The following is a 27,674-nucleotide window of genomic DNA, read 5'->3' as shown; positions in this document are numbered from 1 at the left end:
ACTTTTCAAACTCGTGACCTATGTTAGTAGATCAAAGCACCTTATCTAGAAAATCCACACCGATTCTCAACCAATCAAATATTGAAAAATAAAATTGAAAAAAAAATCCAATTATACAGAAGGATCTAAAACAAAAAAAAACAATTAAAAGAATAAGGATTAAAATTGAAATAAAAAACTAAACTTGAAGACAACTACAGATTTTTTATTGAAGGATGAAATGAAAAACCAATTTAACAAAAGGACAAAAAAATCCGAAGAATAAGGACCAAATTAAAAAAAATAACATATTGCGATTTGAGATTGAATGATAAAATTGTAAACAAATCAAAATTTTACAAAAAAAAAACGTAGGAAAAAAATTAGAAATCAAAAGAAGACAATTCTAAAATTTTGAATGACTAGCACAATTTGCAAGGAGTGGAGAGAGAAAGGAGGGAAAAAAGAACCGCTAGCGACAAACTGCCCTGCTACCAACACCACATATAGACCTAACAAGAAGAAGATGTCGCGATGATTCCAATGACACGCTAAAAGAAAGTTTGTGTATGTCAAGAGACGCCACACACGCCATCAAAAGATCATGAGCACCTCCCACATGCTGACACAAGAGCTGCACATGCCAACCACTTTTGCTTTTTTGATATATTTTATATTTATTAAAATATTAAATCACTTCTCAACTAACTTAATTATAACTAAAAAATCAAGTTAAAAATACGAAAAAGACCTTGTATACTATTTTTTTAAAATAAAATATTTTATGAGTAATTTAATCATTTTACTATGCTTTAATATTATAAAAAGACCAAGTTGTCCATAATTAATTTGATAATGATTAATAAACATTGTGAAAAGATCAAACGAACCTCAATATTTAGTTCAAGATTTTTTTATGAAAATGACAAATTAATCATTATAGTAACTTTCTTGTTTTTTCCAAGGTGAATTAGTTTTTGTTAATAATTAACTAATAATTAACATTAAACTTGACCCGCATGAAGCCACAAGCCAACAACTAGGTGGGAGCAGCAAAACAACAGGAGGGTTTCAAACATGCTTTAGGATGCCACTATTTATATGACCTGTGACGGAGTGCAGGTCAAATATTTTTATTTTCTATAAAAAAATTATATATGCAGGTTTTTTCAACATATTTTTATAATTTAAAAAATTTAACAAATCAAAAAGTTTATGTATACATATAATCAAATAAACTGAGAACTATGTGCGCTGATAAATAAATAAAAAAAATCATTAATGACATTTGAAAATAAAACTTGAAGAATCGAGAGACAGATATAGATCAAAATATTTAATCTTGCAAGATTTGACATTGACCTAATTTTTGTTTATTAAAATATTTTTTTATTTAATTAAATGATAATAGAAATAGACAAACATATTAAATTGATTGAATAAAATAAAAGAAAAAAGAATTAATATGTAAAGCTACACATATTAGAAATATTATCTAAAAATAAATTTTTATATATGCAAGTATTTTCAACGTATTTTTATAGTTTAAAAAAATCTAATAAATCAAAAATTTTATGCACACATATAATCAAATAAACTGAGAACTATGTGCGTTAATAAATAAATACAAAATTATTAATGACACCTGAAAACAAAACTTGAAAAACCGAGAGACAAATGTAGATCAATGTATTTAATCTCGCAAGATAGGACATTTATTCGATTATGTTTGCTAATTTTTGTTTATTAAAATATTTTTTTATTTAATCAAACGATAATAGTAGACAAACATATTAAATTGATTGAATAAAATAAAAAAAATAAATAATATGTAAAGCTACAAATATTAGAAATATCATCTGAAAATAAATATTTTTTATTTTAAAAAACATAGTTCATCTATACAAAAAATATATATAAAAAATCATAAATGAATAAGAAAAATCTATTCGAAAATTAAATGCATAACAAAAAAATCATCATTACTTAAAAGAGGCTCTCTAAATAGAATAAAAGAGAAAATGAGTATTAATGTAAATATAATTAAGTTTTTTTTTTAAATAAAACAAAGAAGCATTAATTGAAATAAAAAACAATAAGGAAAAAAAAGGTCAGGTATTGTTGGCCTCGCAAGCCAGGCTAGCACGCCTAGCCCATTTCACCAGGGTCCATGTGTAGGGCAGGCCCACGAAACTAGACCCTTTTTTTTATCTGCACATGGGGTAGACAATATGTTGTTCACCCCTTATTTTTGAAAAAAAAAAAAAAGATGACACGTCACTTGTTTTTCCCCAGATTTCGGCCACTATGGTGGCTAGAAAATTGAGGTTTATGCTCTTTTGACTCAAAATCTGTTTTTCAACCCGTTTTTGACCCGAAAACACCTATAAAATATCTTAGAAACCATGATAAATCTATCCATAACCTCAAAAAAACCGCCCTCAAAACCAAACTCAACTTGAAACAAAAAATCAACCTAAGTTGAGATCTATTTTTTCATGAACTTTTAAGGTACAAAAACACCTAATATGAACTCCCCTCATTAAATGAAATAATTTGACACAAATATCCTTCATTTTAGTTGCCTAAATCAGTGTCAACGACTTGTTTCTCTCAGTATTGCTGAAATCAGGTGATCTTTCTCTTTCTCTCTTCTCAACCAAAGACAAAAAAATAACAAAAATAATTTTTTGTACCAAAATAAAATTGAAATAATTTTAAAGGATTGAAATTGTATAATTTATGTGGTTGTTTAAGTTGGAGGATCAAAGTCCATATTTTTCAAAACTTATAATACACTACCCTTGTTTGCTGTGTTTTTCATTTTGATCTCCTCTCTTTCAAACCTATTTTTTCATAAGAATTCAAAATTAATTGTTCCTAAATCACTTAAAAAAAAAATTTAAAGATCAAATTGTATAAAATTTTATATAGTCCATCCATAGTAAATATATAAGAAGATAAACGATAAAAAATACAGAGTAAAAATCCCACGCGGTGTAGAGTTCAAGGTAATGGGCCGTGAATTCTGGGCTGTGACGAACCATTTTTTATCCTAAACATAAGATGAGCTATTTTTCAGGGTTCAGTTTCGAAACTTGTTGCCGCCGAGGTCGAGGCGAAGCGCAAGTCATTTTGCGGGGAGAGGAATGGGTGTGGTAGCAAGAAAAGGTATGCTAGTGTACAAGATTTACAGGGCGTTAAGCTACGTTGTATCACCGCTACTGCAACTTCACCTACGTTGGCGAAAGATCCGAGGTCTCGAGCACCCAACCCGTTTGCCTGAGCGTTTGGGACGGCCTTCCCTGACTCGACCTCCTGGCCCGCTCCTTTGGTTCCACGCTGTTTCTTTAGGTTAATAATAAGATACGTTTTGTTTGAATTAATAAAAGAAAAGCTCTAAGTGTTACTGCTTCTGTATTTGCAGGTGAAGGAATGGCTGCGATTCCGGTGATTAAAGAATGCGTTAAGTGGAGGCCTGATTTGAACATTTTGTTGACAACAACCACCATGTCTGCTTTGTAAGCGGAAGAGACGAAATTGTTATTATTATTATTATTAGGACTAAAATTCCTTCATACCAGTTGAGTTAATAAAGAACAACATTGATCTCTACTTTGTATTTAGTATTGAATGTGAGAGAATCAGAATGCAAAACATAAAGATGTTTTTCCTTCTTGTGCAGTGAAGTTATAATTAATCAGCTTCCAACCGGTGTCCTACATCAGGTACTTCTTCAGCGGAGATTTAAATCCTCTGAATTCTAACTCTAATGATTTTCCAGTTTTCTGTTTTCACGCATTAGTTGCTTTTTTATATTGTTGGTCAATATGAGCAGTCTGAGAAGCTGCGATTGGTATTTGAATAAATTACTGTGCTCTCTTATTCACATGATGCATTCAATCTTTGTAATTGAACAAGTTTTCTCCAATCGATACCCCTGCTGCCATGGATGCTTTCCTGGACTATTGGAACCCAAATGCAATCATGTTACTAGAGAGTGAACTATGGCCAAATCTTATCATGGCTTCTTCGAGAAAGGGTGTAAGTTATTCCTTCCTTTCAACCTGTATGATGCTTCATTAACAAAGATAGTTTGATTTCCTGACAGTGTTATGAGATACACACGTTGCCTAGGTCTGTGACTGCTTATTTCAGCCAACTAGTTTTTCATATATTTCATTTTATAGCATTTCTCTGCATGCCAATTCTTATGTGGTTTATACTCATGCATGTCAGATTCTACTGGCCTTATTAAATGCTCGAGTTTCTATGAAATCCTTCAAATTATGGTCGTCTCCTGTGCTTTTTCCACTCATTTCGTTATTGCTTTCCAAGTTCTCCTTGATTATCCCACTGGTATGTTTTCCCATGTGTTCTATGCCAATTCTGTCTTTCATTCTGTTCTCACTTGTCTTCTTTGTTTGCCTCAGAGTTCTATGCAGGCAATCCATTTCCAGCTTTTGCAGGCCCCACCTTTTATCATCAACTTTGCTGGTGACTTGAAATATGGTATGCAGATAAACTCTGAGTAGGAAGTTCTTTCATTTTTGAACAGGTTGACTAAAAAAGTAGTCCATCACATTGACGGCTGTCCTTGGTGGATAAGTAACTGTCAAAGTTTCCTATACTTTCATTTTCTGTCATGTGTAACTCGCATGATCATCTGTGTTTTTAATCCAGTGGATCTTCCCCGAAAGAAGAAAGTTCTTAAAACCTATTCCCATAATTGACAGTGTATTTTAGAACATAAAGAAAATACACTATGAAAAAAGGATAATGAATCCTAACCTGCTTCCCATAATTTATATGATGGATTTTAAAAGCCATATCTACTAAGTAGTTTCCAGAACATAGAGAAAATACACAATTAGGACGTAGATAATACAACATGAGAAAATTCTAGTGTATGGAGCTTAATACCAAGAAAGACATAATAGCATTTCCGCCCTGAAACTGGCCCTTCTATTTATACCATAACAGTCTTTTATTCCTTTTGTGTGTTCAATACCGAGGTCTCAGACCTCTGTCAAGAAAAAGGGCACACTATGATTGCTCTCTTATCTTCCCTCCCATCTTGGCCCTCCCTTTAACTGAAGTTAGAATTGGTATGCGCAGGCAATTAGGCATATTGGCTGCCATAACTGAAATTCAAAAGATACATAACACTGTTAAAATGATCACCAAATTATAACCCGTGTACATATTTTAAATTATTTTTGCTTCAATACTTTAATGTAACAACCAGACAAGTACTGTGGGAAACCTGGCTCAGATTTATCTAGTCTGATAATTTGAATTTGATTCATGTATCCCTCTGTGATGAAGCATAGAATCAAAATATCCTCGTCTGCCATAAAGTTATTTGAGTCCTCGAAGAAGACTATGGATTGCAAGGATCTTAATCAAAATAAATTCCAAAAGAGGTTTGAATCTTGGAGAAAGTAGACAATTAAATATAAAAAGTACTCTTGATAACCATGATTAGTATAGACACAAATTCAATGTAAAACATAAACACACTTTTTACATGCCAAAAAAAAATGAAAAGAAAATAAATCACCTGACGCAAATCTGGAATAGAGTAGTGCAAAATCTGTGTTGCCTTCTGTTTGAAGGATCTGAACTTTGTGCTTGATTTCTGAAATATGAGGCCTTCTTGTCTTTCTAGAAAGGTGCCTAGAATCAAAGGATTTTTCTAGCTAGTTTATTGACCTACTGTGAGAAGTGGTAACTTATGTTATTATAAAGAATATCTGAATTATCTATACCAGAATTTGCGTCAAGGGATGTTGTTATTATTATGATTATTATTAGGAGTCATAATAGGTAAAATATTTTGTATATTGTTGGCCAAAAATAAAGCCTTCTTTTGTCATCACAATCTTTCTCCACATTCCCACTTATACATGTAGTACACATTAAGGGATAGATACATGGTTTCTGATGATAGATTTTGAAATCAAATCATTACCATCCAAGTTCCTTTTTTTTTCTGTTTCTTTATTATTTGTTCCGGAAATTGTGAAGACAAAAGTGCGGTTATCCTACTCTGAAGTTATCATTGCTTCTTCACAGTGGTAGAATATGATGCTTCTAAGGAAGAGTTCAGAAGCATTGATGATCTGAAGGTACAGCTTGGGCACAGGAAAGTATGGATGGCTTCTTCCATTCATAGGGGAGAAGAAGAAGGTTATTGCCTATTATTCCACCACTGTTGCATTTTGTAATTCATTTTCCATTTCCAGGGTCATTTGTTTGTCACAATCTTATGTGTACCTTGCCTCCTTTTTATGACACTGATGACTGTTATTTTTTGAAAGTTTCATACAACTTAATTGTCTCTTGCTTTATGGTTGAATTATGCAAGTACCAGAGTTAGTATGCTTCTTGTAGTTTGTTGTGATCAAGGATGCCTATGTTTTGAGGGTTTTATTTATTTATTTTGTGTGCTTTATTTGTTGAAATTTGCAGTTATGCTAGGAGTTCACAAAGTGCTCAAGCAAGTGTATCCTGATCTGGTCACTATTATTGTACCTCGTTATCCACAACATGGAAAAGATATAGCACAAGTATGATTTTGATTTATGATGCAATTTTTTCAGTTCACTAAAACATGTTTGTGCACACACATGGGCATGTTGAGAGGGCTGTGCTCCTTCCGTAACTCTCTTGGTAGTTTTTTTCAGTCACAACTGTGCATATACATTAATGTGTAACATTGGAGTCAATAATCTTAAATGTTATAAGCCACAAGGCAGATTAGACATTTATGCCTTGCACAAAATTTTAAAGATAACCATCTCTTAAGTGGGGGAAATAGTTAACTATAACTTATATGTCCTATTACCATAGGACTGGTGCATGTTGACAAATTCCGCACACTGATAAATTCTGTTGTGTCATGATCAGAATGGATTTTTTTTTATTAATAAGTGAGAAACAGGCACGATTTTTAATAATAGTTTCATATTAGAACAGGCACCATGGTAGTCAATGTTTGATTTTAGATAATAATCCACCACACAGATATTTTAGTTTAAAAATTTTCACAGGATTAGCAATATATCAATAGTTAATGAACTCGTGAATCATTGAGAATTTTTTAGCAAACAAAATCAAATACGTTGCTTGGTTGATTGTCATGACTGTTCTATAATTCTTATTGCCTTAATCAAATTCGTTGGCAATAAAATAGCTCTTTTGCTGGTTTCGAGGAATGCAGAAATTGCAGAAAGAAGGGCAGCATGTTGCTTTGAGGTCTCAACATCAAAGGATCGTACCAGGAAGAAACATATATGTGGTGGACACATTAGGTCTGCAATTATTTTGACTTTTTTGGTTTACTTTTTCTAGAATCTCGCCTTTACATTTGGATGGAACATTTGAGAATTGGGGACATCTTATTGATTCCATTATTAGCTAAGTAATCCTTCTTTTTGCATGATCAATCACATTCTTATAACTTAAGGTGTCTAGGTGTTCAACAATGAACTTTGTCTATCATAGACCATTCGGCTAATCTGGATGGCCCCTAAGATTGGAGGCCTTTTTTGACCGGCAGCCACTATATATATATATATATTAACCCTTGATTTATAGGGTGTTCTATTAAGACTCCTTTTGATAGATTTCATCCATTTTTTCATTAAATAGATACAAGTTGCCCATTTTTCCTTGTGTAATGTTATTGAATCATAAAAATAAAAAAAATTTAAAAAAAATAAAAAACCCATCAAGAATTCAATCTCGTACCACACCATGATCAAAATATCATTAGAAATCAACCCTTGAATTTCTTATGACTTTGGATGATTTTTTTTGGTGATGACTGAAGAAAGTACATGACTTTTATGTAATATCTTTTATGACTAAAATAGGCGGAATCTAGCAGAAGGGGTTTGTCAATCAAAACATTATATTGGTTAAACGTGAAATCAGAAAACAAAATTTAGGTGTCAATCAAAAAGGCACATAATTCAGTGGCTGTTTATACAGTTTAGCCTTAAAATTCCTAATTTGAGATATAGTTAGTGGTATGATATAGATAAGATTTTCATTTTCTTAAAAGAATAAATTAAGTCCTTTTCTATCCAGGCATTCACGAATGACGGGTTGCATTGTTTTTGTTTGTATTTGAGTTCATTTATATAGAGACTGAAAACAAAAGGAAGAAATGGCAAGATAAGCTATGTATGGCTCTGGATGTATATAAATAGAGATAGAATAACATTTTTAATTCAGATTAACAGGAATCTAGATAAAGTGAAAGCTTTTAGGTGCTGTTTAATTACCATATGCATGTCAGTGTATGAAAAGGCTCATTAGGCAACTACCAGACAAGTCAGACTTATGGTTCATGATGTTGCACTACTCTTACTTTATACAAAATTGTAAAGTGTGGCTAGGCAATGATGGGAATTTTCTCAAATCAAGACATCTTTGAGAGGTTAGGGTGCTGCTGGTTAGGGATCAAATGAGGAAACTGATTGGTTTAAGGCCTTGTTTGGTATTACTTTGTTGTGCTTTGGTTGTTATGATGTACAGTGTCGTGCTGCGCCATGAGATGAAAGTAAAATTGGTAAAAAACAGTGTTTGGTAACTGATTGTTATGCTTTTGAAAAATTATATATTACAGGGTTGGCAAACAGTGAGTTGGACATGTCCAATATATTTTTGCTTGGCAGACCCTGTATCAAAATTTGCCACCTCTATTTTCTTTCTTGGGAAGATTTACGTATGTAATTATCTTTTGTAGGTGAGTTGAGACACTTGTATAGGCTAACTCCAATAGCTGTCATAGGAGGTTCCTTCTTCCCGGGATTAGCTGGCCATAACATATCAGAAGCTGCAGCAGCTGGCTGTGCTGTTTTGACCGGTGGATATTTTTTGTCAGGCCTTGTCTGTTACAGTCGATCATGTAAAATACCATTGTTGAGAGGCTTTCCTGTTTGACTATTTTCAGGTTATCATGTTGGGCATTTCTCACATATGTTACGGGAAATGCAACGATTAAATCCATTATCAGTTCTGCAGGTTTGAAGAATCCTTATTTTATTTTTTTGCCGTAACCCCTTAAATCACACATTGATTGGAGAGAGAGACTGTTTCTGTTCTACATTCTGAAGAGATAGGAAATGCCTCTGCAATATGGCATGTGATAAATAATAATTAGGTTCAGAGGATCTTTTATGAGACAACAGAAGATAGGTGTGGATAACTATGCCTCCACTAAACATCTCACTTTTAGTCAGGAACTTTCATTGATTTTCATCTTGTCTTTACAAGTTCAACCAAGCCAGTTTAGCATTAAATTATATCTTCCGTTGATATGTCATTCCAATTGTAACCATTTTCATGTGTGAAAAATTACTAGTCGTGAACATTACAGGACAACACCCACATAAATTAATTAATAAATAAATAATAATTTTGTGAGATCATAAAGAGGGCTTCTACACTGTATCCTCGTACCATGAAAAGAAGATGAAAGTGATTGCTTTATGAAAAATGATAGCCCTGTAAATTGTTCTTGTTCATGCAGGTAGCTGGAAAATTAGAGCTTGAAGAAGCTATTTTGAAGTTCTTTACTGATGGCAAAGTGCTAGAAGCACGACAAACAGCTTCAAAGCAAGCATTTCATGCTCTGTCTAATGGTATCATCGCCAATGCCTGGAACGTGCTATATTTTCACGTTCTAAAACAGGCTTTGCTAAAAGGTAGGTGAAGACTGGAGCACGAGAAAATGAATTTGACGATGAAGCTTGTAGCTGCTTCCAGCATTGTTTAAATTAAAAATAAATAATCATATAACATTTGATTAAACAGTAGCTGTTTACTTTGTAAGCCATTAAAGAAAGCTTAGGGAAATCAGGAGTCACAATAGCGAGTGCTATCAAGTCCTATTCAAAAAAAAAAGAAAAAAAGAAGAGAATTTGTAACATTTGAACTAGTGGATGCTACAGTATAACCAGGGTTTTAATATATATATACAACTATCAGAAGGATAAAGAGTGATTTTTTCTAGGATTCAAAATATGAAATCTTATATGCCTTGTATGTACAATTCTATCTATGACCATCCTCATACGTATTTTTCTTTGCTATTTTACTCACAAACTTGTCGCTTTCTTTAATCCATTATTAAGTTTCTAATTATAGTTTCTTCTCTTGTTGGATGGTAGAAACAGATAACAGATAGCATATACAAATTGTTATATGATAGATCAACAGGTATAAAAATCAGCCCTCATCTTTTCTTATATTCGGCATCTTTCTCCTGTTTTCCTTGAATTTCATGCACTAATTGCACTTTCCTGTTTCTCTTGTTGTATATCATTAACCAGCTTCTGTTTTGGAGGCAAGCTTGCATGTAACTTCTCTCTCTGGAGAAGCAAGAGCTGAGTAATTTGTGAATGTTTTTACTGGGTGATTTCATATTGAATCTTGAGGTTGCTATTTAACTCCTACCTCAACTTAGATGTGGCGCTGCAACCAAAACTAAATTAGCCTATGCTGCGGATTTTCAATTCTGGAGCTCAAAGCACACTGCTGGTTCTTGGTTGAAAGATAGGGGATTGCATATGATAATCGGATTTTTTGGTGTTAGTCTCAATAATCTTTTCGACTATGCAAATCTCTTATGGTACATGCTGGTTGGGCAGGCTCGTGGGAGTCAGGACGGAGTGTATGTTGTCCCACTCCTATCAACTTTTTTTACTTGATTTCCTGGATCGCAAATAATGTTATGCATATGAGAGTTTCTTGCCAGTGTAAAAAATAAACATGAGAGCGATGACAAAAGCTTCTTACTAGAGAGACATTAGTGAACGTTATCTTCTTCTTTTTTTTTTTTTTTTAATTATCGTGGATATCCGGGTCAGCTTGTGCATACCTTAATTAATCCCAGGCTTGCAGAGTGCTTGTTACGTTGGCTCGGTCTTCGCTGACGGCCAATCAAATTATTTGCGCTGCTATATATCGCATTATACATCATCAATAATGGGCACTGTATGCCTGTCGCATTCCCTTCTGGCTTTTCAGTTGACGGGTGTTTTTTGCATTTCTACTTTGTCCGTGCTTGTCTGCTTCTGTTTTTGCAAGTTCCAACTATCTATGTCAGATCAAGTTAAAAATATTTCACCTCTGCATCTTCAACTTTTTTATTGCTGATTAATAATGAAAGTTTCGTTTTGTTGTGAATATAAAAAATTATTGTGATCCGAGGAGGAAGAACTAGACACCTCTTTAATCATACAAAGATGATATAAGCATTAAATATATGGTAACTTTTGAAAAAAATTCATCATTTAAATAAAAATCTTTGCATAAGAATTTATATGTCAATCCTAAAACTAATAGGCCAAACAAGCATTTAATTTAAATGAAGCTTAAAATAATTAAAATAAGGTTTAAAATAATAAAATAAAATAAAATAAAATAATAGTCTAAGATTATTTGTAATCCTTTGCTGCAATTAATAGTGAAAAATATACCGAAGAGAAATAATTGTTGAATGATTCACTACTAAATAAAAACATGATGTCTTATAAAATAAGAATTAATTTTTAACCATTTAATTTTTTTTGTTTGATATGAAATCCTTGTAAAACATGCCAAATAATATCATATAAGTTCTCAATAACATTAATGACTCCTTATAGTGAATGAAATCCATAACTTTTAAGGAAACAATGTTTTTTTTTTTTTCCTATTCTTGCACTTTGTTGGTAGATTTTAAACCCAACTTCGAACATGTCATTCTCTATTGTCCGTATGAATTAGCAGGCTTAACATTTATTATTGGAAAGATAAGGATGCTTAATTTCCAACCCAATCAAAATCGCATCAAAACAACTCATGTAACTCCATTTATGACTCGAAAGGTAGACACAGGTTCAAATTAACAAATTTGAACCTTTTTAACTCAAGCCTCTTGACTTAGCCCATTGAACTCTTCTTAAATCTACTTTGTTTTATGCTTTAGAATAGACTCAATGGACATTCCTAATGAATTTTTTGATATTGTATCTAGGATCATATCATCCCTTCTCTCATCAAAAGGACTCAACCTCGAATCATCACTTACATTAAACAAAGAAAGATAAAAAAAAAAAAAAAAACTTTGAATATAGCATTAACATTATACTTATCTTGTAGATCCATTTTGTAGGCATTGAATCCTTCAAGGAATCTGAATGAATCATCTCCTCTAAGCATCAACTTTGATTTTCTATGTCCATGAAATCTTTATTTATGTGTATACACCCAAACTTAATCTTCTGGTTAAAAAACAATCATTTTTTGTCTTTTATTTGCTTATAATGCATACTTCTCTTTTTTTTTTTAATGTGTTGTCGTACCTTCTTAAACAATGCTTTCAACAACTGTGTTTTTTTTATTACTATCAAGTCTAACCGTTTCATCAACAAGTAAAAAAGTCAAATCTAGTAGAGTTAAACAATAAACTATTTTAAATGGTAAATAATGATTTTTTTATCAATCTCATTAAATTACTATGTGCAATAATAAGACTAAACAACATGACTAAACATTCAAACAATCCACATTTAGTTTTAAAGTTATTTTTCTCTCTATCCCTTTCTTTCATCTTAATTTGATGATAATCAATTTGCAAATCAATCTTATTAAATACACAAGATCCATGCAACTCTTTAAGAATATTATCAAGTCTAAAGATAGAACGTCTATACTTTACCATGGTATTATTGACTGCACCTTTTATCAATGGTAAACCACTATGGATCTCATCAGGAAATACATAATAAAATCTAGACAACAATTTATACCTTTTATCAGAAAGCTTTACCAAGCCCTGATTGTTTTGAAATTTTAACTCAAGATAAGAAAAAAGATCTCTGAAAACTTCTGGCAAACTTTCAGCTTGATCCAACAATCGAATAACAAAATATGATTGTTGACGTAAAGTTGTGCAGTAGGACAAATTAAGCTCAATTCTGAATTTGATTGTTTTATATCATCCTCAAAATCTTGTAACAAAGATATAACAACATTAGATATAAAAGAATCAAGATTATTAGTGTTAAAATATATCTTCTTATACAATAGTAAAATCATAGGCATGTCAAAAAAAAAAAAAGCACTCTTGATCTTGCTTTTTTTTTTTATATATATATATAGAGACGCAAGTGTTTACCTATATTTTCTACACTCTTATTTTCTCATCCTTATTTTCTTCTCTCCATTCTCGACTTCAATTGACTTTTTTCTCCCTTTGTCGAATCTGAGTCTTTTCTCTCTTCTCTTATTTGTTATAAAGCTAACTTTATTTTCACTTTTTAAACTTATGACCTCATATAGTTTATTTGTCTTCTCGGCTTTACTTTCTCTTTTCAACTTTAATTGATCTTGTTTAAGCTTTTAAAACTCTTTTTTTATGAACTCTTACCTCCAACAACACATTATGAAAATCATAGCTGATAATAATTTCATATAAGCACACCTTACTAACCATTTCTGTACATATTTTTACATGACAACCATGGTCTCACAATGTTGTATTACCATTTCAGCTTCACTTCTCTTTTCAATTTCAATGGATCTTCATAAATCTGTTTAGGTGATAATGATACAAGTGTGCATGTTTTTACATCCTTCTCAAGAAAATACTTATTTTTAAATCCATCATATTTGGCATTTTTATCAAATTGTCAAGGCCTCCCCAACAATAAATGACTAGCATGCATAAGAACCACATCACACAAAACTTCATCCTTATACTTTCCAATAAAAAGAAGAAGTCAATACATGTTTAGTCACCATTACTTTACCACATTCATGTAACCATCAAAGCTTATATGGTATATCATGCTTAATAATGTTTAAACTCAATTTCTTAACAAATATAATACTAGAAAATTAGCATAATTTTCACTATCAATAATCATACTGCAAAGAATCAAGAAAGAGCTCTCAGTCAGAGCTCTAGGGTTGGAATAGAGAGAAGCTCTCGATCACTAGAAAGAGAGTGCAAATCTCCCTCCCGATTGCTAGCCAGCTTCTTTGATTCTGTTGAGTTTGGTGATTTTGTTTTCTGATGGCCAAATCCAAAAAGAAAACCTTAATGCTTCGTTCTGCACAACAGGACGAGTATTTTTATTAAAGTTATCGATATTGATATATTTCTCATTAGAGGTGGGGTTGAATTTACATATTATTAGTAGTAGTATACTATATTGTTCTTATCGTGTAAAGAATATAACAATTAATCAAAAGTTATTAAAAAGTTATTTCTTTTATATATAGTTTTTATACATTTTAGTCATACTAATTATTTTGAAAATAATTTTTTTCACATTTAAGGTTATTTAATCAAGTCAATTGTTTTAAAAACAATTCATATTTTTATATTTTATCATAGATTCATACATTTAGGGGTGTTTGGATAAACCAATTATTTTGACATAAAAAAAAATTATATATTAAAGATTATTTTAGACGGATCAACTATGTTAACAAAAACATTCTATAAAAGATCTTAAATATAGAACCAATTAAATTTAACTTGTATACTTGGGAGTCTTTCAAATAGAAAATACATGAAAGCCTTGATAATTTTAGTTATTTTATTATTTTCTTGTGTTTTTTTTCACTTAAATATAAGTTCATCCACGTAATATTTTTAATGTTAGCCCCCTTAAACATTTAGTTGTTTTACTTTGAGCCCAGATTTTTTAATTTATTTTTATATTTATTGCTTTAATTTTTTTAAATCACCTCTTCCCATTTATTTTGCTATGTCTCGATCTATAATTATGATGTTATTTATGTGTAACTAAATCGGTTGGTTTTATAATTAGACATAGACATATGAAATATTTATATAAAACAAGTTAGATTGAAAATATAAATAAAAATTATTCTAAGGTATATATATTAAATAAAATAGTATTTATCAATCTAAATTGATATTATAACTTAATTAAATACCATCGCCCTATAAAAAAAATCACCTTGAATTTTATGTTTATAATAAAGATTATGTACTAGCAAACTAATTTTCAATAACTGTGTTGTTTTAACTTCTTAATTATTATATGTGTTAATGTTAAGATTTGTCTAGCTTTTTAATCACTATATTTATTAATATTAAATTTAAAATTTACGTGACATCTGTTTAATTATATCTAATAAATTTACATGAATAATTTGGAAATACATTAGTATCTTGACGACATTAATTTAGCTCTCATTGTCCGTACTATCTTGGAAAAGGACAGCATGGATTTGACTCAAAGCACGCTTTCGCTCCTTTCATCAGGAGTCTGTTTTGCTCGCATTCCAACGTGCGCATCTCCCTCATCAAATCACGTGTAAACTTTTCTAAATTACTAAATTACAACCAAAAACACAGAATCACAACAATCTTATTAGAAAATATTAAGGGTGAAAAAAAACTGAAAAAACCCATTAAATCAAGAAAATTAAAAAAAATTAAAAATTCAAACAGTGAAAATAATAATAATTAGAATTAAAAAAAAAACTAACCGATTCGGTTCGGTTTTATAAGTCTAAAACTGAAAAAACTGAGCCGAATCAAACCAAACAAAACCCAAACAAAAAAAAATCGAGCCAAACCTCGAAAAAACCAAAACAAACCGGGAAAACCCAACCAAACTGAAAAACTGAGCCAAATAAGAAAAAAACTAAGTCAAACTGAAAAACCGAGTCAAATCGGTTTTTGTTCTAAAATAACATAACCGAACCGAAACCAATTGGTTTGAACCGGTTCCGGTTCAGTTTTGATTTTTTTAAAAAAACCGGTTTGGTTATTGTTTTATAAAAACCGAACCAAACAAAAAATATCACCCCTAGAAAATATGTTTGAAATTATATTTTTTAAAAATTTAAATTTTTTATTTTAAAATATTTTTTTATTTTTTAAAATTATTTTGATATAGTGATTTTATTTTTTAAAATAAAAATATATTATTTTAATATATTTTTAAATAAAAAATATTTTAAAAAATAATTACTGTTTTAATATATCTTTACTCACAATTACTGTTATCCACGAATCAATACCAATGTTATCTGACACGCTCTACTCACTGACGTGGTGATCCTTTTTCCCATGGGCCGTCGCCGCATGAAAATTCAAGTGCCCCCACACCGAAATAATTTCTATGGGCCGTCGCCGCATGAAAATTCAAGTGCCCCCACACCGAACAGTACATTTGTGGCACGTGTAATTCTAGAAACCATGCTTAAAACATAAAAGAACAAAAAGCAAAGGTCAGGCAGTTTTTGGGCGGACGGGAACCAGGTTTGTAAGCTTTCCGATAATAATAATAATGTGGAGGAGGAGGGTTAATTACACATATACTTATTTTTCTCATTTATCTCCATATATTCTTTTAGAAATTTTACTTTATATTCTGAATTTTATAAGTTATTACATTTTACATCATCATCAACACATGTAAAAAAATCATATTATTCACCGAATTATTATTATATTTCAATTAATAACTAAAGTGTTTTTATATTAAATATTACAATTTTGTTATAAAGAAACCCTAGTCATGACTTTTCTCTTTCCTTTCTCACTCATGTTTTTCAACCAAAATTGATTGATTGATCTTAGTTAAAAATATTAATTAATCTCAAACCTAAAATTTCATCAATCTCACATGTACAATCTCACCTTTTATATCTCTCTATAATAAATAAAACACAAAGATTATGTAAGAAGCTAAAAGAGTTGCAACCATTTCAACATAAACATATCCAAACCCAAACAGTTTTAAGTACCTGTTTGAAATTGAGGTTAAACTTGTTTTTTTTGTTAAAAAATAAAAAAACAATTCTTCAAATTAATTATTTAGTGTTTTTGAAATATTTATTAGTAAATAATCCATCAAAACCCAATTTTGATTTTCTTTGATTTTATATTTTTATGGAAAGAAAAGAGAAGTCATGTTTGAATAGAGAGAAATCTTATTTAAATAATTTGTTACTTGTGATGTTTCTAATATATTATATATGAGGATAGTTTGGTCTTTTTATTCAATTTAAAAATTTAGTTTGACTCATGATGTAAAGTGTAATTTTCAAGATAACAAAGGCAAAGAAATAAAAAAGAATAAATTATAAGATGTTTAGTGTAATTATCCCTAATAATCATGATGATGATGATAGTAAAGGTAAAGTTTTTACATTCTATGGTTTAGTTAATTTTTCAATTTACCTCTATTTTCTTAGAGATTATAGTTTATATTCTAGGTCAAACCAAAATTTTAAATCATACAAAAAAGATCAAATTATCTTATATATTATATTTGAAATTGGACCAAATAAGATATTGAATTTTCTCTCTTATTGATTCATGATTTCTCTCTCTTTCAAACACTATTCTTTCCTAAAACCCGACAATCTAAACCAAATTTGACACAAAATCAATTGTTTTTAATTGGTTCTTGCACGATTTCTTCTTTTTTATACATAAAATCTTACCTCTTCTCATGTTGCAATGTTAGAATCTATCATGCTTATTGCTTGGCACTCAACAACATGCATGTATATTTTTAATTGAGATTTTGAAAATCATTGATAATGTGTTTTGTTGTTCTTAAAAATAATCCATTCATTAGAATATAGATTGTTTCTCCTTGATGTAACTAACAAATCCCAAATTTCTTATTGAAAAAACATAAATCCCAAAGCTAAAATTACCCTAAAAATTCAATATTTTTGTTCAATTGACAATATTCAAAATCTCAAATATGTTTTTACTAGAGAAAAAGCAACAATTTTTTTTTAAAACCATACAAAAACTACAAATTAAAAATTTAAGGTTACAATTAATTGAACCCTAATTTTTTAATCTTTACTTATAACATATATAGTTTGTTAATTGAACCTTTTCTATTAAGTTTGTTTAACCTAATTAGGCATGTTTTATTAGAAATCTAAAAAAAACCCCAAAAGTGAACCTTACCAGTTAGTGTTAACATAACCCTAATTTTAATTTATTTGCTTATAACATGTTTAATTTGTGTTTAATCTATCAACTAACTTCTTTTAACCATTATATAACCTCATTAGGCATGTTTTCTTGGAAAGCCAAAAAAACTCAAATTAAAGTTTATGGGTTACTATTTACAGAACCCTAATTTTAATTTCTTAGATGAAAGCATGCTTAATTAACGTTTAACCTTTATATAAATATTGTTTAACATGTATTCAATATTGTATTGTACATCATGTAAGATACAAAATGCCAAATATCTTTGCTTATCATGGCAATTCTTCATATATCAAAAGAAGTTACAACTATCATTATATATCTTATATATACATATTATTTATGTGCAAGTAAGTATTTGACATAGACTTGAATGACTTTCATATAACAGATAACGTAGAGAGCCCAGCTTTTGATGATGCATCGATGTTGCAAGTATTTAATATGCATGAAGGTGGAGGAGATTCATCTATATATTAATTTTGATCATACTACTACTCCTTTAACATTAAGAATGCTAATGTGTAATCCAGACAAACCTAATAATGACAAGCCACCTGAAACTAAATATTTTGCAGCATATGATGATGTTGATAGAAACATTAAAGTAGTACAGTTTATTAAGAAAGAAGGTCTTGATGTAGATGATGTTGATGATAAGTTTTGCGTTGGTAGGTCTAGTGCTATTATAGGTACTTCAAGTGTTAATATTGGAAATGATAGGGTTCGTTGGTACTTTTGGTGTAAATAAAGAAGGTTATTAATGAATATAAGTAAGAGGATGATGACTATATTCCTTTTGATTAGGAAGGATTTGAATTATTTTTTTGAACTAAAAAACTGAACATGAGTGGACTGATTGATTACATGGTGATGTTAGTTAAATATTAGATGGTGCCTCTAACTTTAAGAATTAATAAAAGTTAAGTAGTGATAATGATGATGATATTGATATTGAAGTTAGTGAAACATTTAAAAGTGGTAATGAGGATGAGAAATATATAAGAGGGAGAAAGAAGTAGAAGTAGAAGAATGTTGATTCATCAATTGGTTTTAGATGTAAGAGATTTAAGATTACAATTAATGGATCAATAAGTTTGAAGAGTGCCAAATTTTCATTAATGTTTACAACTCTAAAGATGTTTTGAAAGAATATAAAGTGGATCGTAGATATTATTTGAAAAAATATATCAATAAAAAAGAGAAGATTGAAGTCATATGTATAGGTGATGGTTGTTTATGGAGGATACATATTTTCCTGGTATAGTAGCACAAGATTCATGGTAAAGTTATTGAGAGACAATCATATTTGCATTCGATCTACATATATAATAGTTGTTAGTTCAACATGGATAACAAAGATGTTGCTACTAATAATCAATGTCAAACTAAACATCTCAAATAAAGCCCTTGAAATAATTTTGGATGATAAATTTAGGATTACAAATTTGGAGAGCTAGGATAAATGTAAAATACTTTGTTGAAGGAAGCCACAAAGAGTATTTTAAAGGACTCCCAAGATATATCTAGTTGTTGAAATAATATAATCTGAGTTTTGATGTTTTTAGGGTGTGACTCTAATTTCAATTTAGATGCTCATTCACCAATAACATTTTAACGAATTTATGTTTTAGAAGATATAAAGGATAACCTTGTTAATGGTTATCGAAAATTCATCAGGATTGATTGATGTCATCTCAATGGTCCATATGGAGATGTCTTATTATCAGTAATAGGTTTGGATGACAATAATGGATTGTTTTTTTATTGCGTATACAATTGTTGGGTTTGAAAACAACAACACATGACAATGATTCTTATATGCTCTATATGGGTCCTTCAAGAATGGAATACATTAGAGTTTATTTTTCATTATGTCCAATAGACACAAGGTATATTTTAGTTTATATTTTGTTTTATGTAACTCTTGCATTTGTTTTACCTTTTTTTCCCCTCTAATTGTAAATATTTTCCTCTTTTTTTTTTGTAAAGTCTACCAGAAGTTGTTGAGATTTTCCCCAATGTAACATATAAACATTGTTCAAGGCATATATATGCCAATCTAAAAAAAAAAAAAGATCTCATGGTTTGGAAATGGAAAATAGATTTTAGGGCGCCTTAAAAGCTTATACAAATCTCAATTACATTATCCATACGAGAGATATTAGAGATATTGATACTGGAGTTTTAAATTGGTTGAATAACATCCCTTATAAGACTTGGGCTAGGTATTTATTTAATACCAAAGTTAAGGTTAAAAATATAACTAGTAGTTTAGCTAAGTCATTCAATAGCTGGATTGGAAAATAAGAGTATACCAATTATTATGTTACTAGTGAATATCAGGTTGAAACTTATGTCTAGGTTTCAAGATAAATTTACTAAAGTTGTAAGTTAGGAAACAAAGACTACACCTTATATTAGAAAGTTGTTGTGTTGAGAAGTCAAGAAATATAAAAATACTTGCGACAAATTCTAATGAATATAAAGTCTCTGAAGGCCAAACCAAAATTTATATTGATATGGCTAAAACAAATGCTCGTGTGGTGAATGGATAATGTCTAGCATACCATAAAGACATATGGCCCATTCATTAGAGAATAAAATTAGAGAAATTTTGTCATAAGTATTACATTGTTAAAATATTTAGAAAGACATACACTGAGGTGGTGTACCTATTACTAAAAGCTTATATAGAATCTAAAGAAAAGATATAATTGTTCTACCTCTAAACTTTAAAAGGAGTGTAGGTAGACTAAGAAAGAATATATGAATATAATAAAAGATATATATATATATATATATATATATATATATATATATATATATATATAAATTTAGGGTAGAGACCAAAGTCTTGAGCAGTTGATCTAGTAGAACAACTCAAAGGATAAAAAGTATCATTAATTTATTTATGCTCGTTCCAAGTTCGAAGTACTATTTGTACAAATAAGAATCCTCTTTTTTACATGATTTCTTCTTCATATAGATGGATGTAGGATCTATAAGGTAATTACTGAGAAATACATTATGTGTAATAACCTTTCCTATCTGATATAAAATGGGAAGAAAAAAAAGATCAATTACATCTCATTTTATAGGTTTTAGATCAGCTTGGTAATATAAGCAAAATGGCTTTCACATGTAGATGTAACATTTATAAACAATATGGCTATAATTCCATAACATGGTAGAGAGATATTGTTGCTTAACTTACAAATGGCAGTGGTGATAAAGGATTTGATGGTGATGGCAAGGGATCTAGAGGTGTTAGCAGGGAGTTCAGAGGTGTTGCTAGGGTGTAATGGTGTTACTAAGGGTTCTAGTGGTGCTGATAAGGGGTTCTAGTGGTATTGATAGATAATGATAGAAGTCGTGTCTCCTTTCAACCCTCAACATAAACATAAGTTAGTGTTATAAATATGCATGATAGTTATGTTAATGTAATTAAAGTTGTATTAGTAATCAATGTTCTTTGAAATTTCAAGTTGGTATTAGTAAGGATTCTCAACACTTTACCAAACTAGCTATAATTATTCAAGAATGTAGATGAATCATGATTTTGAGCAACATCGGTTTGTTTTAACCATTTAAAGCAACAAGAACATAAATATCATGGATCTTCATGAGTTTGTTTTATCTATTTCAAGCAAACAGAAAATATTATGGATCTTTGTTTTAAAATGCTAGTCCATGCTTTGTTTTGCTATATTTTATATTGATGTTTTATGTGTTTTGTTTACTAGGAAATACTAGTAGAGAAAATTCTATTTTATTTCATTTGTGTTAAAATATTGGTGTTAATAGTTAAAAACATTGAGATTATACACACTAAATTAACTACAAACAATAACTTTACAATTGCAAACTTGTCTTCATATTGCTATTATTGATCCAAACTCTATGTAATTTATCTTTTATTTTATTTACTTCATCTTATATTCACTCAACATCATTAACTCCCCCCGTAGTTAATTCAAATTTATTTGGAGGTTTACACTAATCAATAAAAGTATTGTTGTATGATCCATAATCACATCTATAAAATAAACTTGTTTTTTACTAGCTTTTGTTTTTGATATCTTGACAGCTACTTTTTTTTTCATAGTTCATGCACTTTTCATTCTTGAACTTTACTTTATTTGAGTTGGTACAAGATTGTATGCTATTATAAATTGATGTAGATGATGATATGTTGATAATGTGTGTTCTTGTTCTAAAACACTTGGTAGTGTATGTTTGTTGTTGGGTAGTGTGTGTGAGGGAATTTTTTACTATATTTTTGTTGTACTTTTATGTTGAAGTTTTGGTTGTGTCATGAATTTTTCTTAGGTGTGTTCAATGAAATTTTAACAGGTATTTTTGCTCAAATGATATGTTTGTGTTATAATGTTGTTAGAATTTTTAATTGTTGAAAATGGTTACTTAGTTAAGAGAATAATGTGTAAAAACACTATGAAGAATTTGATTGTGTTTGTGGTTGGAAATGATAAGAAAAAAAAATATAGTTAAAAATATTTAAGGATAACATTTTCTAATGCAATGCGCAATGATTAGTTTCTTAGAAAATAAGCAATAACTTTAATGGTGTTTTTTGTTATTTTCACACAACATAAGCTCTTTAGTCATTAAATAGAATATAATAATAATCCTACAAATAATCCAAATATTTTTATTGACTTTTTTTTAATGTGATGGAGTGATGATGTATATTATTATGAACTTATAAGCTCTAGAATATAGATTATAAATTCTGAAAGAATAGAGACAAAGTAAAAAGTTGATTAAACAACAAAATACAAACTATAATTTACCCTAATAATAATAATAATAATAATAATAATAATAATAAAGCAAACCAAGGCAAATCTCATAACAATCCCCAACAATATATAAAATATCAATCTATTAATAAACCAACAAAAATTTCTAATATTTTACTTCTTTTCTCTCTTTTCACCAACAATTTCTCTTACAACTTATTAATAAACCAGCTATCATCAAAAACTAACTTTTACATCAAATTTACCCTTTAATAATTCATTTTCATTTTTAACCTGGTACCAGAGGCCACCTAAGGTTTAAAGAAGTTGAGATTGCTCTTGGGAACTTAGTCACAATACTGTTAATACTGTGTGCGTGTGATTCCGGGAAGAAAATGCTTATGGATGACCTGTAGTGATTTCCTGGAATTGAATTGAGCAGGTTTCTGAGGTGAAGGGCAATGTGTCATATAGAATTCAGCAACCTTAGCTGGGTCTTTATTCACTTTGCATGCCTCAACTTCCTACTCTTTCAGATAAAGATAAGTAAGTCAGTCCTGAATCTATCTTCATATAATATTTATCCATTTTCTTTTAAGTTCTATGCCTGATTTTTTTCCTTTCTGGGAGTTCAAAACAAAATTGATTTCCTCTCGCTGTCGTATACATGGCATGCTGAAGATGTATGCCATGTAAGTATTTTCCTGATTCAATGCCCTTATGTTGCATCCTGGCTTGTTGAACCAGTGATCTTCCTGTATTTGCAAATGAAGCTCGTGTCTTTATGGCTCCAGTCAGAGTCCTTTTTTTTTCCTTCACTGTGATGCAGGCCCGGGGGTACTTATCTAAGCTGGGTGATCTATATCAGACTCAAACTCTTGCCAAGATTGAGAATATAGAGGTTTTTAGCGTATACCAACCATTAATTATCTCATAACTCAACTATTTTCCATCGGGGTAAACTAAAAGCAATGTTATTTTTGTGCACGTCTTTAAATGTTTCTTCGTTTCAGGGGTTCATCCATTTTGATGAGATATTACAAGAAGCTGATGGCATTATCCTTTCCAGAGGGAATTTGGGCATAGATCTCCCACCAGAGAGGGTTAGTTTCTAAGTTTAATGAAGCAGTCATAGTGTGTATAGCATAAAGTTCTTGTGTGTTTGATTCAATGGCTATATAAGATTTAAGATGTCTAGATCTGCGTATACTTGCCTTTGCTGATGCAATACAAATTGCTGACATCTTCTATGTTTTGTTAAGCTAGTCAACTTCTCATGGATTCCACCTTAGGTGTTCATTTTCTAATTTTAACAAAGCAGTCACTGTATAGCATAAAGCTCTTGCACATTTGATTCAGTGGCTAGTTAAGATGCCTGGATAGTCTATACTTGACTCTGCCAACGTCTTCTACTATATGTTTTGTTATGCTATTCGATTTAGGCATTTCAATGGTGTTATAGAAGATAGTTAAATTTGCAACATCTTTTATGCAGCTGACGTATAATGGATATCTGTTCAACATATCAAAATATGTGTCAAGTCTTTCTGTTCTGGACTAATAGAATGTCAATTACAGATTTTTTGATTTTGGAATCTTGCCTCGTTACAAAATTCCTAGTTTCTTCTTCAAAGCTGGAATCTTCTAATCATCTTCCATTTGTTGAAGAGTAGATAAATTATCCTGCAGGGACGTTTTAATTTTGGGTAGGAAAAGCCAAGCTTTAAAAGTCATTCTTTTGCTTGTAAACAACTTAATGACCAAAGCTTTAGCCTTCCCCTTTCAATGGAAAGTACAATTGATTTTAAAAACAATTTTTTCATTTCTAGGAAGTATAAAACCAAAATTACATCAAAATCTATGTAGAGACAAATAATTATACCAAAATCTTTTGTAAATTTAGAATACATACACTTATTAGCACCATTGTGATGAAAACCATTCAACAAAATTAACTTATCAAAATTTTCATGCTATTATTTCAGAGCTGTTTTAAATCATATAAGACTTCACCAATTTACAGACGTTTTTTTCATTTTCAGGAAGTATAAAACCCTCAGGTTGCTCCATATACACTTCCTCCTTTAAATCTCCATTTAGGAAAGCCATTTTTACATCCATTTGATGAACATGCAATTTCTAAATTGTTGCTATTGCAAATAAAACTCTAATTGATGTAATTCTTGATATCAGAGAATAAATGTTAAAATAAGCAACACCCTCTTTTTTAGTAAAACCTTTGGCAACTAATCTTGCCTTGAAGGTTTGTATAAAACTATTGGTATTGTATTTTCATGTAAACACCCATTTACATCCTATTGGCTTAGAACCTAGAGGTAAATCTACTAGGACCTAAGTATTGTTAGACAATATTGAATCCATTTCATCATTTACCGCTTCTTTCCAAAAAGCAATATCTCTAGAAGACATAGCTTGACAGAATGTCTTTGGATCATCTTCCATATTTAGGATCATAGGTGTCCTTTTCAATACTGTAGTTCTATCACATTCCACTAAAAATACAATTAAATCAGTAGAAATAAAATCTATATCCATGTGTTTTTCCTTTCTAACTCTTTGATTTCTTCTAAGTTCACTTGAACCTATTACTTCTAGTTTTTTACATTTTTCACTTAACGCTGAGCTAGAAGTCATTACTTTTAGATTTGATTCTTTTTTTTTTGGATTCGAGGAAACCTCACTCCCCGGAAAGCGCACTTTGTGGGCTCAGGTGAACGAGTAAAACCCCGGCTGTCCCAAGCTCTTACAAGAGGTGCACGCCCTGACTCGAACTCGAGACCTGCTGTGCATAACTAACAAAAACACTCTTAAAGCCTCTGGGTCCTAATTTTGTTTTTTGAGGATCAGAAACTTTATAAAAAGCTACACATCCCCACACTTTAAATTAATTCAACTTTGATTTTTTATCGTTCCATGCTTTATAGGGAGAAACATTTAATTTTTTAGATGATACTCTATTATGATGCAGTAAGTAAAGTTTCATCCTATAAATTATTTGGTAAATTAATATTCAGAAGAATGACATTGACCATATCTACTAAGGTCCATTTTTTCTTTCAGCAAGTCCATTATGTTATGGTGTATAAGGTGCTGTCATTTGATGAATTATTTCATTTTCCTCACAAAATATAGACAACTCCTTAGAAAAGTATTCTCCATTTCTATCACTTCTAAGAATTTTAATTTTCCTTTCCTTTTGATTGTTTACCATTTTCTTGAATTCTTTGAGTTTTCCAAAGGCTTTGTCTTTAGTTCTTAACAAGTAAACATAGGTAAATTAGAATAATCATTAATAAAAGTTATGAAATATCTTTTCTCACCCCTTGTTAACATACTATTTATTTCACATATATCATAATGGACCAACTCAAGTAATTGAGAGTTCCTTTCTACTTTAGGAAAAAGCTTCTTTATCATCTTTACTTGAATACATACTTCACATTTGTTATTATTATCATGCTGATATGAAATATAATCATGCTTTCACATATATTTCAAATATCTATAATTTAGATGTCCTAATTTGGCATGCTAAAGAAGAGAAGTAGATTCAACCATATAAGCTGAAATAATAATTACTTTAATACTGAACTTAAACATGCCATCATAAGAATAACCCTTTCCCATAAACATTCCACTCTTAGTTACAATAACCTTATCAGTCTCAAAAACAATATTGAAACCTTTCTTGCTCAAGAGACTAGCAGATACAAGGTTTTTCCTAATCTCAGGAATATGAAACACATTGACTAAAGATCATTTTTGTTTAGAAGTAAAGTACAACTCAATAGTTCATTTTCTTAAAGCTTTGGTAGAATTATGGTTGCCCATCAAAACCTCTTCATGTTTTTTCAATTCTTCATACGTCTTAAACCATGCTTTGTTGTTGCAAACATGAATTATTGCATTAGAATCCAGTCATCAATATGAAGTCTTCACAACATTAGTTGCCATATTTAATTCCGTAATCATTCCAATTTGAATGTTTGAAACCATGACAATCAACTCCCTAACTTCATCATATTCAACCATATTCACTTTGAAAGAACCACTTTTCTTGTTGAAATTCTTGAATCTACACTCTTTTATGTAGTGCCTTTTATTTCCACAATGGAAACAAACCCTATGCTTCTTGTTAGCATTCTGTTTCTTCTTGAATTTGTTTCTATTTTTTTATACTTTCAGATTGTTTTGAGTCATTATCAAACCAGTTTTAGAATCAAATTCACCTTATAATTTATTGCTTGCAATTCACGCATACGAGATTGAACCTTAATTTGCAAGTGTGTTTGACACTGTTCAAAGGTATAATTGTCTGTAGAATGCAACATTTTCTTCCTATATTCATTCCAAGATAAAGGAAGTTTTGATAAAACACCCCCCACTTGAAGTGAATCAGGAACTTTGATATCCAGATCACTAAGTTTTGATATCAGCATTTGAATTTCAAGGACTTGATCCATGATTGACTTATTGTCATTAATCTCATACTCAAAAAATTATAAAGTAAGAAAATGACCAGAACCTGATTTTTCCTGCTTGTAGTGTCTCCAGAGCAGCCCAAATTTCTTTTGGCGAAGATATCATAAAGTCGACTAGTCAGAGTATTCAGAATATACCCTTGACAAAGCACTTTATTTTTTTCACGTTTTAGTCTTTCAGTCTTAACAATAGCAGATTCATCTTCTTGTGGTTCAGGTAGTGCAGACAGATTCGGGTTAAGAATGTAGTAAATCTTTAATGAAATAAGCAGGAACACCATCTTGTTCATCAATTTTGTGTAATTCATATCATCAAAACAATCTAATTAAATTTTAACATCCTTAGCAACTCTAACGCTGAAATTCATATTTATCTTCATTAGTCATTTTTCTTTTTTGCATAACACACGTAACAACACATAT

General features: G+C 30.3%; 1 protein-coding gene across 4 annotated transcripts; it reads left to right on the top strand.

The window, feature by feature from the left end:
* The first annotated feature begins 3,051 nt into the window (after window positions 1-3,051).
* LOC133676802 (probable 3-deoxy-D-manno-octulosonic acid transferase, mitochondrial) lies at window positions 3,052-11,041 on the top strand. Of its 4 annotated transcripts, none has more exons than XM_062098542.1 (14): window positions 3,052-3,333; window positions 3,407-3,500; window positions 3,665-3,707; window positions 3,901-4,023; window positions 4,219-4,338; window positions 4,413-4,491; window positions 6,058-6,171; window positions 6,454-6,551; window positions 7,205-7,295; window positions 8,738-8,857; window positions 8,945-9,015; window positions 9,524-9,698; window positions 10,164-10,212; window positions 10,326-11,041. In XM_062098542.1, the coding sequence occupies exons 1-13, from the start codon at window positions 3,129-3,131 to the stop codon at window positions 10,178-10,180; spliced, it is 1,350 nt and encodes a 449-aa protein (XP_061954526.1). In that variant the 5' UTR covers window positions 3,052-3,128; the 3' UTR covers window positions 10,181-10,212; window positions 10,326-11,041. The 4 variants fall into 4 exon arrangements, with proteins under 4 accessions (XP_061954526.1, XP_061954528.1, XP_061954527.1 ...); XM_062098543.1 differs by having other exon boundaries at window positions 3,053-3,333; window positions 10,170-10,212; XM_062098545.1 differs by having other exon boundaries at window positions 3,065-3,150.
* Window positions 11,042-27,674: the final 16,633 nt, after the last annotated feature.

The sequence above is a fragment of the Populus nigra genome, chromosome 17, assembly GCF_951802175.1.
Source record: "Populus nigra chromosome 17, ddPopNigr1.1, whole genome shotgun sequence".
In the NCBI taxonomy this organism is placed as follows: domain Eukaryota; kingdom Viridiplantae; phylum Streptophyta; class Magnoliopsida; order Malpighiales; family Salicaceae; genus Populus; species Populus nigra.
This window is presented reverse-complemented; position numbering and strand designations above follow the sequence as displayed.

What these genes read in the sequence shown, in the direction of transcription:
- LOC133676802 (XM_062098542.1), top strand. Translation starts at nt 3,129, where the DNA reads ATGGGTGTGGTAGCAAGAAAAGGTATGCTAGTGTACAAGATTTACAGG. An exon ending in TCTCCTTGATTATCCCACTG is followed by an intron (nt 4,339 to 4,412) that starts GTATGTTTTCCC and finishes TGTTTGCCTCAG; the next exon opens with AGTTCTATGCAGGCAATCCA. An exon ending in ATCCATTATCAGTTCTGCAG is followed by an intron (nt 9,016 to 9,523) that starts GTTTGAAGAATC and finishes TTGTTCATGCAG; the next exon opens with GTAGCTGGAAAATTAGAGCT.